Source organism: Panthera leo, chromosome E1, assembly GCF_018350215.1.
Source record: "Panthera leo isolate Ple1 chromosome E1, P.leo_Ple1_pat1.1, whole genome shotgun sequence".
Taxonomy (NCBI): domain Eukaryota; kingdom Metazoa; phylum Chordata; class Mammalia; order Carnivora; family Felidae; genus Panthera; species Panthera leo.
This window is the reverse complement of record NC_056692.1, coordinates 53,330,507-53,347,284: the sequence shown is the minus strand read 5'-3', so window position 1 is coordinate 53,347,284 and position 16,778 is coordinate 53,330,507. Positions and strand designations below refer to the sequence as shown.

General features: G+C 51.2%; 1 protein-coding gene across 3 annotated transcripts in view; it reads left to right on the top strand.

Annotated features, from left to right (window-relative positions):
- The window catches only part of SLC39A11 (solute carrier family 39 member 11), a 350,792-nt gene that overhangs the window by 86,425 nt on the left and 247,589 nt on the right, over positions 1–16,778 (top strand). For 2 of the 3 annotated variants that reach the window (XM_042917560.1, XM_042917561.1), the window contains exon 5: positions 15,401–15,542. In XM_042917560.1, the coding sequence (XP_042773494.1) occupies positions 15,401–15,542 (142 nt within the window). The remainder of the gene's footprint in view (positions 1–15,400; positions 15,543–16,778) is intronic. The other variant, XM_042917562.1, reaches the window with a different exon arrangement.

Sequence of the window (16,778 nt, the reverse complement as noted above, 5' to 3'; positions counted from 1 at the left end):
TCCTACTGGCAAATCCCAACTCTGCTCTCCAGGTCCCCGGGGGGAACATGATAATCTTGTCCTCTTGCGCCGCGCAGGTATGCAGGATGCGGTTCCAGATCAGATGAGGGAGGAGGCGGGGGGGGGGGGGGGGGGGGAGGAGGCAGGGGGAGGAGGCAGAGGGCAGGGAGAGGGGCCTGAATCATAGTAGCTGCGCCCGGAGAAAAACAGCAACAACGGAGGGTGGAAAAGAACAGAGCAGGCAGAGGAGATCACTCCCTTTAGTCCAGGGGCCAGGACAGAGTTAACCCTGCATATTAACCCCTCTCCTTGATCCCACACTGCCTGATGAGGTCTGTCCCTCCAGCCCTCACTCGATGAAGCTGAGGCCGATTTGCCAGCCTCCTGCACCCACTCCAAGCGTGTGTGGTGGGAATAGCTCACACATCGTTCAACCTGCAGATGCGTGTTGGAGAAACGCAGTCAGCCCCTTTTGCGTCTTGATGAGTTTGTGTGGTTTTTTTTTTTGTTTGTTTGTTTGTTTTTGGCAGACGGTTCTTTCCCCTGGCTGTCGGAGCTCTCCATGATGGATTGTTTTTCTAGTTTGGGAAGAGACATCTTGTGATTTTTCTCTTAAATTAGTCTACCTCTCCCAGGCACCTGTGGACATACCAACCCTTTGGTCTCCGTCCCGGGACGGCGCTCTGATGTGGAGGCCAATTTCTGACTTCTGCCTCGATATATTTGTTATCTGGGTCTTCCTGATAACAGGGACACCCACGTGCTCTCTCTCTCTCTCTCTCTCTCCCCCCCCCCACACACACACACCCCACTTTCTCACCTGTGCTTATTCATCTCAGCAGGGTGCTTTCTCTATAACAACAAGGTATGGTATCCCACTATAGCAGGTCTGTGACCTTCTGAAAATGCTGTCACCTTCAGAACATCCGTATCTGTCACCTGTGGTTATTTGCTCAGATTCCCTGTGTGGTAGGGAGGGCGTTGTTGCCCACAGATAATCCTCATGAGAGAAACGCCCCCTGCCTGAAAGCTCGTTGGGCTAGCTTGTGTGGGCATCCCGTCTTTCTCAGCCTGGAAGCCCAGGGAACCCATCCTCGGAAGGGCTGGGCATTCTACCTCTTGCCAGCCCTGTGGGTGTGGTGTTCCCGTGAGGAGACTTCGCCTGAGAAGAGACAGGCTATACCCTGTGCCGCTAGACCTGGCAGCCGCTGTCACCCTTGATGCCCTTTTGGATGTAAAGTCACTCCATTGTTGCCCTCTGCTGGGCTTGTCACCCCGATCTAGCTGGGATCCTCCTTGCAGCCAAGGGCTTCTTCCTCAAGAGGCACCTATATATAAGTGGCTTGGAAAATTATGGGGCGGTGTGGGTGGAGAGATTATCCGTTCCATGGAGTGAGAGTAGATGTCTTTGTCTGGAATTAGACACTTGTAGATTTACCGAAGGTTGGGTGTAGGACAAGCCTTTGGCGTCATCCACTGCCAAGCCCCCTTGTTTCACAAGCAAGAGTTGATGTGTGTTGTTATCAGCAGTGCTTTCTTTCTGCTCAGGCTCCACAGCTCTTGGGGCGGCAATGACCGTGCCTCTCTCTGCAGCTTTCTGTGGTTGTCTGTCCCGGGTTCCGCCCTATACTTTTATCTTGATATCAACTTTTGTCGACCCTTGCTGGGATTTCTGTACCCCCTTCATCCTCATGCCTAAGTGTCTCGTGCTGATGCTTAACTCTGAACATTGAACACACACACAATTCCTGCTTTCTCTTTTTCATTTTAATAGGTTAATGATCTTATTGACGTTGTTAATGACGAAGAGTTTTATGCCCTTTTGCTGGTGTCCGAGGAGGGTTTGAATGGCTTCAGTTCTATCCTTACCTCCCCCTGGAGGCCACTGGCTCCCAGCTGTGAGGTAGTTGATGGGAATTAGGAGTCTAGCATGACCATGGACTCAAGCAAAACCAAGTGGCTCATCCCAGGACCAAACATGGCCTTATGAGCCCTGTGTTTATAACTTGAGGCTGATTTGTTCCCCTCAAACTAATTAGCATATCAGCACTGCCCTGCAGTGGCCCGGGACTGTCCTGGTTTGTCACTTAGCACTCTTAATTCGCTTCGTCCAAAGGTCAGCATTGTAGGGCTGACCCACAGGCTTGACTCACTCCTCTTCCCCGGACAAACTCCGTTGCCCTTTGAAATCACTGCAGAGCTGTGCTAGGAAAACCAGCGTGCACCTCGAAGAGGCACCACTATCCGGCTTGCCTTTGGACTTTCACGAGCCCCCCTTCCTCCACCGAAAAAAAAAAAAAGACTAAAAGTTGTGTTTTCCAGCTGTGTTGGTAGAAAGGTGAATAGAATGCTGGGTGGGTTCATTATTACACATTCATTATCCCTCATTTTTTTCCTTCTGATTTTAAAAGAAATTAGAACATTTTCAGGGGCCCCTAAAAGTGGGCCACTGGGCACGGCACTTCCTGTGCCTAGTGGGTCAGTTGATCCTGGGGGACGCTACAGATTTCTTCCCCTTCACGGCCAAGCCGAAGCCTCTGCCTCACAGAACCTCTGGAACACGCCGTCTTGCCATGGCTTACTGAGTCTGAAGACTGTTCTGTGAGGTTGGGCTTTGATGGGAAGTTTGTGTTGCAGAGAATTGGTGGAACACTAGATCTTGCTCGTAACACATGGCTCCCGATTCAGGCATTGAAGGAGAAATTTAGACTCTAGAAATGTCAGGGTGGACCTCTGAGGTGGTCCGTAAGGGCTGTGGGCTCTTATGGTGTGCACTCTGTAGAATCCCCTCCCCTCTTTGGGATTTCATCCCTTTAGGTTCCTGCTCTGGTTATCCATCAGATAATTTTGATTTCATCAAAAGGGAGGTCACTCTGGGTGGGCCTGACCTAATCAGGTGAGCCCTTACAGGCGAGACGAGGCCCTGTCTGAGGTCAGAGGGATTATTGCCGGCCTTGAAGGAGTACGGCCATGCTGTGAATGGCCTGAGGTGGGGGCCGCACGGCAAACACGTGAGGGTGGCATCGAGTCCCTGAGAGCGGCCCCCAGGTGGCAGCCAGCAAGTGAAAGGGGGACCTCAGTCCTTCATCAACCGGGAACTGAATTCTGCCAACAACCGGCACACTCGGAGGAGGGCCCCGAGCCTCAGATGAGATCATGGTTTTGATTTCCGCCCGGTGAGAGAGACCCTGAGCAGAGGACCCGGTTTGAACCGTGGACACTGAGATAGGAAATGATGGTTGCTTTCAGCCCCCGGATGTGCGGTGATTTGTACAGCCGTGGCAGCCTCACACACGCAGGCTGTGTGTCTGCCCTTGGTTGTTTGCTTTGGAAAAGAAAGACAAGGGAAGATGTGGGTCTCCACGTCCCCATAGCAGGAAGCAGAAAATCATTCCCTACAAGCAGGCTGCTTCAGAACCTTTTCAGCTGCCAAGTTTTCATCCAGCCCAGATACGTTGAATAATTAATTCCGCTCCAAGCAGAGTGATGCCTTGGATAAAGGCTGTTAAAAAAAAAAATCAAGTCTGTTCTTCAAAGGCAGAGCTTCTGTTTTGAAGTGGTTTGCGTGCCATTTGCACGCTATTTCCTTAGCACCGAAACGCGCGGGGATTTCCATCCTCACGCGGAGAGCCCCCCTTCCCTCTGTGCCATCCTCGGAGTCACTAACCGCCTCCCGGATTCCACCCTTTCCAGCCTTTTCAGCCGGCTTCCTCTGGGCCGTAAACTCTGGTCCCAGTTCCGTCCGGGAAGCCGTGTGTCTCAGCCCTGGAGACACAATCATCAGGAGGCAGACTGTTTTCAGAAACAGTTGGCGGCTTCAGACCCTGGTGGTCAAGCCCCCTGGGGGCCAGGTGCTGCTGAGCTGGTGGTGGTGCCTTCCCACACCCAGGGCCCCCACCGTCGCCCTGTCCCCGCCTCTCCTACCAGGCCGCTCCCTGGCAGGCCGTGAGGAAATCGTGCTTTGCCCAAGTGGCTCCGGGGACAAACGCTGAAGCCGTGTTGAGGCCTCAACCCTGTTGCTTCCCTCCTGGTCTGTTGAAGCTGGTGCTTGTCTGTCCGATCCCCTGGACCGGTGGCTGAAGGTTCAGTGGCCCCTGGCATGGCGCTGAGGGCACCCTTGTCCCTTCTGATGACCACCTCTGTGTCCTGCTTTCCATTTGAGGCCATCTTTACCAGCAATGAGATTTCTAGGATTTTTCTCTTGTTGCCTGGAGACGCGGTTTTCAGGTGGGGCCCTTACCCCGTAGAATCTCACGTTAGTTTCCATCCATCTACACCCGTGAAGTGAGTTTTCATGGGCCGTTGCATGTAGGTTCGTGGTTCCATAGCTCTGGGATTCTGCCAGGTCTGGAGAGAGAGCAGCACCAGTCGCCCCTGCGTGAACACCACGCTCAGACAGCTCTCCCTGCTGGATGTGGCAGCAGAGAATTGGCACCTAGTGTGTGTGTGTGTGTGTGTGTGTGTTCACACACGTCCCATCCTTTGGGTTGATATCGGTGGAGTCACTTTTTTTTTTAATGTTTATTTTATTTTTGAGAGAGAGAGAGAGAGAGAGAGAGAGACAGAGCATGAGCAGGGGAGGGGCAGAGAGAGGGAGACACAGAATCCGAAGCAGGTTCCAGGCTCCGAGCTGTCAGCACAGAGCCGGATGCGGGGCTCGAACTCACGAACCGCGAGGTCATGATCTGAGCTGAGGTCGGACGCTTAACTGACTGAGGCACCCAGGTGCCCCTTGGTGGGGTCACTTCTTGAAGTGTAGGTTGCCTTTAGTACATTCTTGGTTGACCGCAGCCTGGTGGTTGGGAGGACTAGCGAGATTTGGAGTCAGAAGTTCTGGGTGCAAATCCCACACGTGCCTGTGACTCACTGTGACGTTAGGTAAGTTATTAGCTTTTATGACTTAGTTTCCTCAAATGTAAAATGGGGGGTGCGTCAGTCAGCGTGGTACAAAGTACCACAAAGCAGCACAGACCGGGTAGCTTAAACAAAAGAAATCTATTGCCTCACAGTTCTGGGAGCTAGAAGTCCAAGGTGTTGGCCAGGTTGGTTCCTTCTGGGGGTCTCCAGGGAGGATCCATTCCAGGCCTGTCTCCATGGCATGTAGGTGGCTGTCTTGTCCCTGTCTTCACATTGTCTTCTCTGCGGGCATGTCTGCGTCCAGATTCCCTCCTCTTGTAAGAACACCAGTCAGATTAGATTACAGCCCATCCTAATAACTTCATTTTAATTTAATTACCTCTTCAAAGATCTTATCTTCAAATAGGGTTCCATTCTGGGGTGCTGGGGGTTAGGATTTCCACACAGGAATTTTAGGGGTGAAGTTCAGCCCCTCACGGGGGTAATGATGCTGTCGGTCTACATCACAAGAAGATACCGAGGATCCCATGTGATAATATAAGAGGGCATGTTAGGGACGCCCGAGTGGCTCTGTCGGGTAAGCATCTAACTTCGGCTCAGGTCATGATCTCGTGGCCCGTGGGTTCGAGCCCCGCGTCGGGCTCTGTGCTGTCAGTGCCGAGCCCGCTTCAGATCTTCCACCCGCTTCTTTCTCTGCCCCTCTCCTGCTCGCACGCACGCTCGCTCTCTCCCTCTCTCAAAAATAAAGAAAGAAACATTAAAAAAAGGGACATGTTAGAAGCTGAGCATGGTGTAGACAAGAGGCTTTGCACAAACAGAGTTGCTTTCTCTGACATTGGTTCCGGCGAGTCTGTCCCAGCAAGAGGTGCTGGATGGAGTCAGCTTTCCGGCTGCTATTCTAGAACTAGAAGCCTCTATCATCTGTACAGGGCTCCATGAAGTCATTTGGTCTGAGCTTGGCTCCCATGTGTAATCTGTCCGTTGAACCTGTGCTCAGCAATTAGCCCTCAACAGCCAGCTCAGCACTGCCGGGCACCCACTCCATCGTCAACATGAACGCAGCCCCAGGCGCTGAAATCGAGCAGTAGGTTATAAAAGAGTCACCCTGGTGATTCAGATTGTTGGCGTTATTTGTTTCTGTAGATTATCATCTAAACGAAAATACAAAATTAAAAATTTTTATTTTTATTTTTTTTTATTTTTTACATTTATTTATTTTTGAGAGGCAGAGAGAGACAGAGCACAAGTGGGGGAGGGGCAGAGAGAGAAGGAGACACCGAATCCGAAGCAGGCTCCAGGCTCCCGGCCGTCAGCACAGAGCCCCACGCGGGGCTCGAACTCACGGACCGTGAGATCGGGACCTGAGCCGAAGTCGGACGCTTAACTGACTGAGCCACCCAGGCGCCCCCAAAATTAAAAAACTTTCATATTAAACTTTCGGGCCTCCGAGAACGTGTCCTTGGGTCCCCATCGGAGAAGCGCTGTTTTGTGCGAACAAGACCGAATTGTGGGTTTAATCCAGAGCAGTTGTGTATAGGCTAGGTCCATGGAGGGCTGCGTGCCAATTCACGGGCTCCCTGATGTTGGGTGCAACATTTTATGTGTCTGTGCACATGTGCTGTGGTAGATTGTGAAAATGGCCACAGAGTCCTCCCCCGCTGAACATCCATACTCTGGCAACATGACACTGGACCTTCCAGTAAGAGCTACGGTCGATTTGTCCACGCCTCCGCTGGTCACTGACTTGCTGTGGTCAATGGGGTGGTAGCAGATGGAATCCAGGCAGAGACTTGCATAGCACTTGACGTTGGATGTCACCTTATCTTGCTGAAATCCTGAATTCACTGTATGAACGGGCCCAGTGTAGGCTGCCAGAGGATGACAGGCCACGTGGAGAAGAGCCCTGGTTTCCCAGCCAAGAGTCAGACGACTGCTGGCCGGCAGGCTGTGGACTGCCGGATGCACGTGCCGTCCTGGGCCATTCAACCCCTGGGCGAGCTGTGAGTCCGGGCGATACTGACTGAGCCTAGGCCGTTGACCGTAGACTTACAAGCAATAATAACTGTTGTTTTAAGCTGCTGAGTTTTGGGGTGTTTTGTTATCTAGCAATAAATGTCTGATACACATGCACTTTTTCTTTTTTTTTTTCTGGGAAGAGTAATCTTGTCTTTTAGCAGATTTCTGGAGGGATCTGATATCCTTCTAAAGGAGAACATAGGTAAGAAAAAGTTGTATGAGAAAACCCAGCTGGAGGTTCTCAAACTGTTGGACAGCGAGAAAAGGCTCCTGTGTGTATTTGGGTGTATTTTAATGGGTGTATTTTCGTGAATTCTACGACTAAACCTAGAAGTAGGTTAAGAGTGATGGATATTCACTGAGGATTAGAAAGAAAATACCTCATTATACGTAGGTACTTGTATTCCTTTAGAATCATATTATCGTTTTAAGGAGAAGTTCTATTTCGAGTTATAAGAAAACGCATCCCAGTTTGGAAAACTCCTCCAACCGCCGCCCCCCCCCCCGCCTCGGTCAACCATGCTAGCAAAAGACCCAGCTCTTTGGAGCACAACCATACCGTCGCTTACCTGGGACAGCTATTGGAGGGCTCTCTTTGCAGGCTCTTGTAGAGTTGTGTCTGTGCAAAGCCGTGTGTTGCTTTAAAATCTGTTTTATATGATTAAATAGGCTTGATTACGAATAGTAATTTGGCATCAGAAATAGGAGAAGGTTTCGTCCCTAAAAAGATAGTCTGAGTAATAGCATACTTGCGTAGCTTAAATATAGCCAGAGGTCCGCAGTTAACTTCTGCCATCATGAAGCTCCGGGCTGAGGTCGTGGAGGAGAGAGGGAGAACGGCGGAAGGCGTGGCCTTGGATGGGTCATGGGCTTCAGAGTGGAAAGGTCTCCCCTTCGAGGCAAGAGAGCTGGGCTGCCCCGCTCTGAGCGTTCCTGCCAGGAAGAGGAATGGATTAGCCTTTGGGTGGCGGGTCCCAGGCCAGACGGCTGCACATCCTCACGTGGCCTCGGGGCTGATATCGAAGACCTTATGCAGTCATCAAGAGGGCAGATGGGGGGGGGGGGGGTTGGGAAGCCCTGCTTCGTGCTCTTAGCTAGAATGTCCTGAGTGCTCTTTAGCCTTTTCTCTCCCATTCTTCACGAATCCTTCCCCCTTCCCTTCTTTCCCACGGCCTCAGCATTTTGTGGTCACCTGGGTCTTTGTGTTGCATGTTATGCAACATTTCCCCCGCCCTGCCCCCCTTGGAGATTTCGTAGTGTTGTTCATCCCTTCCTGGAAATTAATGGAGTTAGTGAACACTGACACTGTCCTGTCTCTCACAGAAGAGCCAGAAGACACAGCTCCTGCTCTGAGAATCCTGTGGCTTTGACATAGCCAAGGACACCGAAAGTGACCGTGCGCATTTTGGTAACTGTTGTGACACAAGCATGTGTGGGATGTCAGGGGAGCGCAGGGAGGGAGGCGTAGTGAATCCAAACTAGACTGGGCCTATCTAGGAAGGCTTCGTGGAGGAGGGGGCTTAGTCTTCTTCAGCCAAGATTTTAAAAGTATTAAGTATCGAGTAATCAGAAGCTTGAAAACCTCCTCGCTGGCCACTGATTGGATGCCGTGCTGTTGCCATGGGGAGAGGGGACACAGGCTGAGTTAGAGGTGCAATCCTAGCATGCTCGGGCAAGGTAAACCAGGAGGGACCAAGTCCTTTGAGCTGTGATTCTCCTTGTCTTTAAGGCTCCTGGTTATGACCCATGATCCCTGAACACATTGGCAAACTGAGGTAAGAAAGATGACAGCGTCCTGCCTGAAAGAGACTGAGCGTCTACCCCACCCTGTGTCCCCGTGTCCCTGTTTGCTTGGAGGCCAGCCACTTGTCGCCCTAAGCCAGCCAGCCCTAGGCAGCCAGGCTGCTGCCGGGCTCCCTGGGAGAGAAGGTCATCTATTATGTAAGTGTCATCCATATTCTGGCTAGTGATCAGGGGTGACATTTAATTTTTTTTCCATTATGTGGAATAATTTAAGATTGTGTTACGAGTGTCATTATTATTGCAATTTCCCGGTAATAAAAACAGCATCAATTATTTAATGTCACCTTGCGCGTCTGGGTTAAGTGGGGGTGATGGGAGCAGAGGCTGGGCGGGGGAGGAGGCCCAGCCCACGTGGGCTCCAGCTACCTTCCGAAACAGCTTGCCGTGAGTGCCGGTGGGGAGGGAGTGTGGCCCCTCTTGCGAGCCTCATCCCCCTTCTCCGCTGGGGCTGGGTGGCTGGCAGGGGCACCAGTTAATCCTCTGACCTTTCCCTCCACCCTTCATTAGAGAGCACTGACCCGCGGGCAAACCTCAATTCAAGACACTGCACTCCATGGGGCTGGGGTGGCTTAGAGTCAGGACTCCCCCAGCCTGAATGAACATGGCAGGCAGTGCGCCCAGGAGAGTCAGAGGTTGGTCTGCTTTGCCCTCCCTGACGGTTATTAGTAGCAATGACATCCTAGTGGGAGAAGAACCAGGGACAGGTGGGCACGTTGAAGTTGGCCATTGGAACTTGGAGCAAACCCACGAAGCTTCTTATAGCGAGCTTTGGGGCTTGCAGACCTTTGGCCCCCCATGGCACGTATCCGTATTTGTGCCCTGCCCAGGGGCTGCTGTTTGCTGTTGCGGACTTTTTTGTCTGGATGTGACTACATGCTCTTGGCTACACTCTAGGCTTTTCCTTGTGGGACTGATTTCTCTGGGGCTCTAGAAACTTCAGGCTCGTGCCTGGGGCAGCAAACCCTGATGAGTAGTCCCCGGATGGTATTTCTTAGAGGAGATATATGTATGATTTCTTGAAACCTGTGTGTTTTCTTTTTATTTGAGAGAACTTGAGCAGGGGAGGGGGAGAGAGAGAGAGAGAGAGAGAGAGAGAGAGAGAGAGAGAGAGAGAGAATCCTAAGCAGGTTCCATGATCAGTGCAGAGCCTGATGCAGGCTTGATCTTACAACCGTGAGATCATGACCTAGACAAAATCAAGAGTTGGACGCTTAACTGACTGAGCCACCCAGGCGCCCCAAAGCCTTTATGTTTCCATGTAAGGCATATCGTGGGGCTGCTTCCTTTCTCCCTCCCCCACTTTTATTTTGTCCTTTCCTTTTCTCTGCATTCCTTCTCTTTTGCTTCTGGGAAGTGCTAATTATTCTCCAGGTCCTGCCCCTTTTGCACAGCCTTTCCAGAGTGAGTGGAAATTGTTGTGTTTGTTCTGAACCGGACACTCGCTCTGAGCCATTAACAACAACATTAGTAATAACAATAATAATTCTGTCACAAGAAGACAGTGATCTCAAGTTCCACGGCCCTTGATGGTGTTGCCTGGTGCCTCCCAGCAGCACCCACCCCTGCTTTCGGGACGAAACTGGATTTGGAGGGGCGTGTAGGGGTCGGGGAGGAGGGCAGGAGGAGGGCTTGGGGGAGGGGGTGGTGCAGAAGAAAATCAAGACTGGTGGCTTGGGAAGGGGCCTGTGTGTCTGGCAGCTTGACATTTGGGAGCTGCAGGGTGACAGGGCAACCCTGAAGGGCCTGGAGTGCCAGGAGCCCGGCTGCAGCTGTCAGGGAGAGCAGGGGGACCCATCCCCGTCTGATGGACGGCTGAGCCGGCTGTCAGGGCTGCAGTGGAGAGCTGAGCAGCTTGCATTAGTCAAATGTCTGCCCTGGAAAGGATCATGCTCTCACCTTCCTGTCCTCGCGGGACCCTCAAGGATTGAGTAGGAAGCACAATTGGAAAAGCTTTGCAGAAGATTTAAGAAAGAAAGAAAGAAAGAAAGAAAGAAAGAAAGAAAGAAAGAAAGAAAGAAAGAAAAAAAGAAAGAAAAGGGAAGGAAGGAGAGAAAGAAGGAAAGAAAGAAAAGAAGGAAGGAAAGAAAGAAAGAAAGAAAGAAGGAAAGAAAGAAAAGGGAAGGAAGGAGAGAAAGAAAGAGAAAGAAAGAAAGAAAGAAAGAAAGAAAAGGGAAGGAAGGAGAGAAAGAAAGAAAGAAAGAAAGAAAGAAAAGGGAAGGAAGGAGAGAAAGAAAGAAAGAAAAGGAAGGAAAGAAAGAAAAGGGAAGGAAGGAGAGAAAGAAAGAAAGAAAGAAAGAAAAGAAGGAAGGAAAGAAAGAAAAGAGAAGGAAGGAGAGAAAGAAGGAAAGAAAAGAAGGAAGGAAGGAAAGAAAGAAAGAAAGAAAGAAAAAGAAAGAAAAGGGAAGGAAGGAGAGAAAGGAAGAAAGAAAAGAAGGAAAGAAAGAAAGAAAGAAAGAAAGAAAGAAAGAAAGAAAAGGAAAGCCCCAGAAATGTAAGGACATGCTAACATCAAGTAAAGAAGGCTGTGCTCCCATCAGCAAAGCAAGAGGAGGATGCAGAGAAGGAATTTCTCACTGGGGTCACTCACATGCAGGCCAAGGCCTTCTGTGTTTAAGGCAGTGCTCCCTCCACCTGCCGTGTGAGTGCTCCAGGAGCAGACGAGGCTCTGAGGAGCGTGGGGGTGGGGGTGGGGGGCTGGCAGTGTCAGCCCTGCGGGACGGTCCCACAGATGCTTCCTGGCTTTCCCCCCACCTTCAGGGGCATTATGATAAAGCCACCAGAGCAGGGTCACCATCCCCCACTGGGACCATTCCTGGAAATTTCAAGGGATGTGTTTCTATTTCTGTTTTCCTCATCGGCGGTTGAGAGTGGAGGGCAGGGACATTGAGAATCCCAGAAGGGAGTCTGGAAGGAGCCCCGGGAGGCCGGCCGGTGCCTGGGCTCAGAGGCACGTGGAGAGTGCTGCCGGGGCGTGGGTGTAGACGTTGTCCTTGGCTTCGCCCCGGATGCCCCCCGCGGCTCTCTGCTGCATGGCTCGCCCCAGGCCTTCGGAGGCGAGGTGTGGGATGGGGCGCACCGGAGGAGGCTGGGGACAGGTGGAATATGCTGGGTCCTTGTCTCGCTTTTAGAAGGACAGCTTCTAAGTGAAGTTGGAGGGGGGATAAAATGGTAAACGCAGACGGCGGGGAAAGGGGACACTTGCCTTGCCGTGTCTGGCCTGAAACACGGTCTCCAGAAATCCTGGAGGCTTCTTGCCTTAGTTTGAAGTCTTTGCACAAACGCCACGGTCTCGGAGAGGCCTCCCTCAGCATCTTGCCTGGAGGAGCACGCCGTCTGTAACAGTTCGCGACCAGCTGGCACACCTTCAGTTGCTGGGACAGAGCCCGGCTCACGCCGGGAACCCAGCGAGGACTCCGCTGTGCTAGGAACGCCGTGGGAACGGTTGGGCCTCCTCTTTCTCCTTGCATTATCGCTTCCTGGCGCTCTGTTTTATATCCGGTATTAGTTTATTGTCTGTCTCCGGAAGGAGAGTGCCAAGATTCAGGAGCCCAGGGGGCTGGGCTACTTGGACCAGAACCTGGCACAGTTCTGGTATACAGTTGATGCTTAATAAGAGTTTGCCAGATGCAGGAAGGCGAGTGGCCTTCCAAGACAAAGTGGCAGAAGTCTTCCCTTCGCAGTGAAAAAGAGGGCCTGTGAGTTTCCAGCACCACGAACAACATGGGGAGCTTTGGGGCCCTGCCCGTCCTAAGTTGTTCTTTTTTTTTTTAAATTAATTTATTTATTTTAACGTTTATTTATTTTTGAGACAGAGAGAGACCGAGCACGAATGGGGGAGGGTCAGAGAGAGAGGGAGACACAGAATCTGAAACAGGCTCCAGGCTCTGAGCGGTCAGCACAGAGCCCGACGCGGGGCTTGAACTCACGGACCGTGAGATCATGACCTGAGCCGAAGTCGGCCGCTTAACCAACTGAGCCACCCAGGCGCCCCCGTCCTAAGTTGTTCTAAAGCGTTCCCCAGCCTCCGCCTGTTGACGCTCGGCTGGATCACTCTTTGTTGGGGGGGCTGTCCTGGGCGGCACCCCCCTGGCTGCTGTCCGTTAGATGCCGGTGCCACTCCTGTCCCCCACCCCACGCACACAGAGAAGAGCCCACTGCCAGTGTGCCCTGCCTGGGGGGGCAAAATCACCGCGGTTGAAAACCACTGTTGTCGGCTACACCCAGCTCTGCCCAAGCTGCACCTTGCTAAATGGGCCAAGTAACCAGCCTCGAGCATCTGAACGCTGTGGCATTTCTGCGCAACGAAGCGGCTCTCTTTTCATCTGCTTTCCCCAGGTGCGCGTCAATCACGTTGTAAAAAGAAGGAAGACCAAGGCAGGAGAATCAGCCGACACAAGCTCGTAGCGACACGCGTCTTTTAGGGCTGCGGTGGTTCCTCGATGTCAGGGTGAGGTGTAGAATTGGAAATAATTAAAGCGTAGAAACAAAGAGCTGCGACGATATGGCCCACGGCACAAGCACAGACACCAGCTGTCCCTCGGGGGTGCTGACGGGGGGTTTCAGCAGGGGGCGGGACTGGCCCTCTCGAAGTCCCTTCTGTCCCCATGATTCTGTCCATCTGTAGTGCCAGCCTTGACTGTGATATGCTGTGACAGGCTGCCTTGCTTTGTGCTTCTCCCAGTGACAGAGCCGGTGAGATCCTGTAGCCCCTAGGACTCCGTAAAGGGACCCGAGGACTCTAATGAGGGAAGCTCAGACACAGCCACGAGGCATCTTTGTTTCCCCTTTTAGAACAAGTTTTAAAAAAAAAAGGTGGGGGGCATCTGGGTGGTTCAGTCCGTTAAGCATCAAACTTAGGCTCAGGTCATGATCTCACAGTTTCTGAGTTCGAGCCCCGCATCGGGCTCTGTGCTGACAGCTCAGAGCCTGGAGCCTGCTTCGGATTCTGTGTTTCCCCTCTTATCTCTGCCTCTCCCCTGCTCACGCTCTGTTTCTCCCTCTCTCTTTCTCTCTCACTCTCAAAAATAAACATTAAAAAAATAAAAAAGTCCAGGGGCATCTGGGTGGCTAGGTCTGTTAAACATCCAACTTTGGCTCAGGTCATGATCTCACGGCTCGTGAGTTCCAGCCCTGCATCAGACTGTGTGCTGACAGCTTGCAGCCTGGAGCCTGCTTCAGATTCTGTGTCTCCCTCTTTCTCTGACCCTCCCCCACTTATGCTCTGTGTGTCTCTCTCTCTCAAAAATGAACATTAATAAAATAAAATAAAATAAAATAAAATAAAATAAAATAAAATAAAATAAAACAAGGTTTAACGACTGTCGGCACCCTTATTAACGTGTATCATAGAGGGTGTTGTAAATAAAATGATTAGAATAATATCGATGTATTGGACAAGTGGGAGGACATGAGGGAGGGATTATGTTTTCATTTGCAACCATTAATTATAAAGAAATAATTGAATAAGCGATCTGAATTATTAGATTCTCTTTCTGATTCCTGATCCACAGAAAACAGGAAGGTGCGTTTGTGTGTGTGTGTGTGTGTGTGTGTGTGTGTGCACATGCGTATGCATGCATGTGTGTGAGACACAGTCAGCCATAACTTTGGTGAGATTCCTTCATGAAAGAAGCTTAAGCAAGAATTTTAGCAGTTGCTTGTAAATGGATGCATTTCACTGGATCATCAGCCTTCTCCTCTCCCATATTAGAGACACATATTTTAAATGGAAACTTCTGTTTGGAACTACGTTTGCCTGGGTTTCAAAAAATATCTGTGTTTTTTTTTTTGTTTTTTTGTGGTTTTTTTTTTTGCCCATTGCGATGATTCTACTCCCCTTCCCTTAGCAACTAGTATCAACATGTTTGGATGAAAGTGGAGGATGAAAGCCATTTTGGGGGGGACTTACCCATCTTCCTCATTCCCGTCGAGATCTTACACATTGTAAAATGTCAGCAGGGTGGGGGGTGGGGGTTCCGTGGATGGCTTTGGAAGAGAAGGTTGGCCCCATTATGGATTCATTTATCTGTTCCTACTCGAATATAGCCTCCATGAAAAGCTGTGACTTTGTCTTGTTCCCCAAGTCTGCATGAAGTTGGCGGTAAATAAGGTTTTGTTACATAAACAGGGGGCTCAAAATCCAGACTTTGCCTGGTTGATGTAAAAACCGTCACATTAACTAGTTACAAAGCACAAGGGTGACATGGCTGTCTTAGGGTCTGTCTGGACTTCACACCAGATATGTTGGGTCCCCGGGACTGTCCCTGTTTCCTTCTTTTGAGGTGCTTTTGTTTGGCTCTCCTCCCCTTTTGATCTCATGAGAAACGTGAAGGTGGTCAGTTACCAAGAATGTTGACCTTGTTCCAGAGCGAGGCTGCCATCTGAGACAACCTGCCATATTGGCTTCTTTCGACAGTTCAGGAACGGAGCCCCTTGTGCCGTTGCCTTGCAGTGATGAAGCGTGGGATGGGGCCCCATCTTTCCCAGTACGTGTTTTTCCCATTTCTAGGATCAGCATTGATCCTCGGACCCCAGACTTTTTGTCACCCCGAAAGTCCCACGCCCAGAAAGTGAGTTGTCTTCCTTGTGAGCCGGCCTGGCCAGACATCTGGGTTTGGTGCTTTTGGTAGAGACCGGCCAGCTGCGTGGGCAGCTCTGAGCTGGAGGAGTCTGGGGGATGAAGGTCGTGGGGGTGTTACAGTGACATCACTGCTTCTTGTTTCAGGGTGCCGCAGAAGACCCCCCAACGGCCCTGGCACTGAACTTCGCCCCTGCGTTGATGAAGAAGTCTGACGCTGAGGGTCCCAGGCTGCTCTTCCCCGAGAGTGAACTTTCCATCCGGATAGGTAGAGCTGGGCTTCTTTCAGGCAAGCTCCCTGCAGACCCGGGGCTGAGTCAGGCAGGATAGGTGGGAAACGGCAGGTGTTCTGTCCATCCGAATTCCTCACCCCGCAGTTGGACGGCGCTGAACGGGTGTCTGGCCCCATGCCTTCCTTTCTTGTCGTTCTCCAAACCACCTGCTTCCCGCACAGGAGCTCACAGTGCCTTTCCATCGTCTTTCCAGCTTGGCTGAGTGGGCAGGGACCCCTCTGATGGGGCAGGGCTGGTCTGGGTCACAGCATCTGGCGTTTGTCCCTCCGTCTCCCCATCCCTGACAGACCCTAAATGCTCCTTTCCACTCGTGTGACTTTCATTTTTTTTTTTTTTTTTTTTTTTTTTTTTTTTTTTTTTTTTTTGATTCATCTGGGAAACTGTGGATGTTTCTCTCACTGATTCAGTTTGGAGCCAGAAAACTCTTAAGGTAGAGGGAGTGCGCTTCCCAAGAGGGATCTCATCACAGTTCATAAATCCCCAGGGGGGAGGTGTGGAAGGGGCTGGTGCCCACTGACAAGGAGTGGAAGGTGCACGGGCAGGAGTACATTGGTTTCCGGTCTCGGGGTAAGACTGCCCCTCCTTGCCTCTTCCTTGCTCACTCGGTCAAGGCATTTGGCCATTTAAGGGTCCATTAGCATGAGGAGAGGTGGATGCCTTTCTTTCTCTGGCCCCTGCTCTTCCCACTTCCTCTGTAGACCACGGACGTGCAAACGATATTGAGAACAGACTCCTCCTCCCCTGCACAGAGTTCTCTCTCTCTCTCTCTCTCTTTTTTTAATTTTTACTTTTTTTTTGGGGGGGGGGTGGACAGAGAGAGAATCCCAAGCAGGCTCTGTACTGTCAGCACAGAGCCTGATGCGGGTCTTGATCTCATGAACTGTGAGATCATGACCTGAGCTGAAATCAGGAGTCGGATGCTTAACCGATTGAGCCACCCAGGCGCCCCCTGACGGAGTTCTCTCTTGAGTGAATTGGGCAGAAGCAAACTGGCTTAGTGATTCAAGGGAGAAAAGCCCTTTCACACTTCCGTGCTGGTATTTTAATTCAATCTTTTTGCCATGTGTAGGCTACGACGAATCTCTAGACCTCAGGGGGAGTAAATGTTAGAGCGATGCTGGTTCTCCGATCTGTGTTCAGACTGTGCCCTGCATGAATTATTCATGGGGAACTCGAATATCTTCCCCACTCGGGTTGATCCTCTCTGCCTCTTACAGCTTCCTAGGGGGATG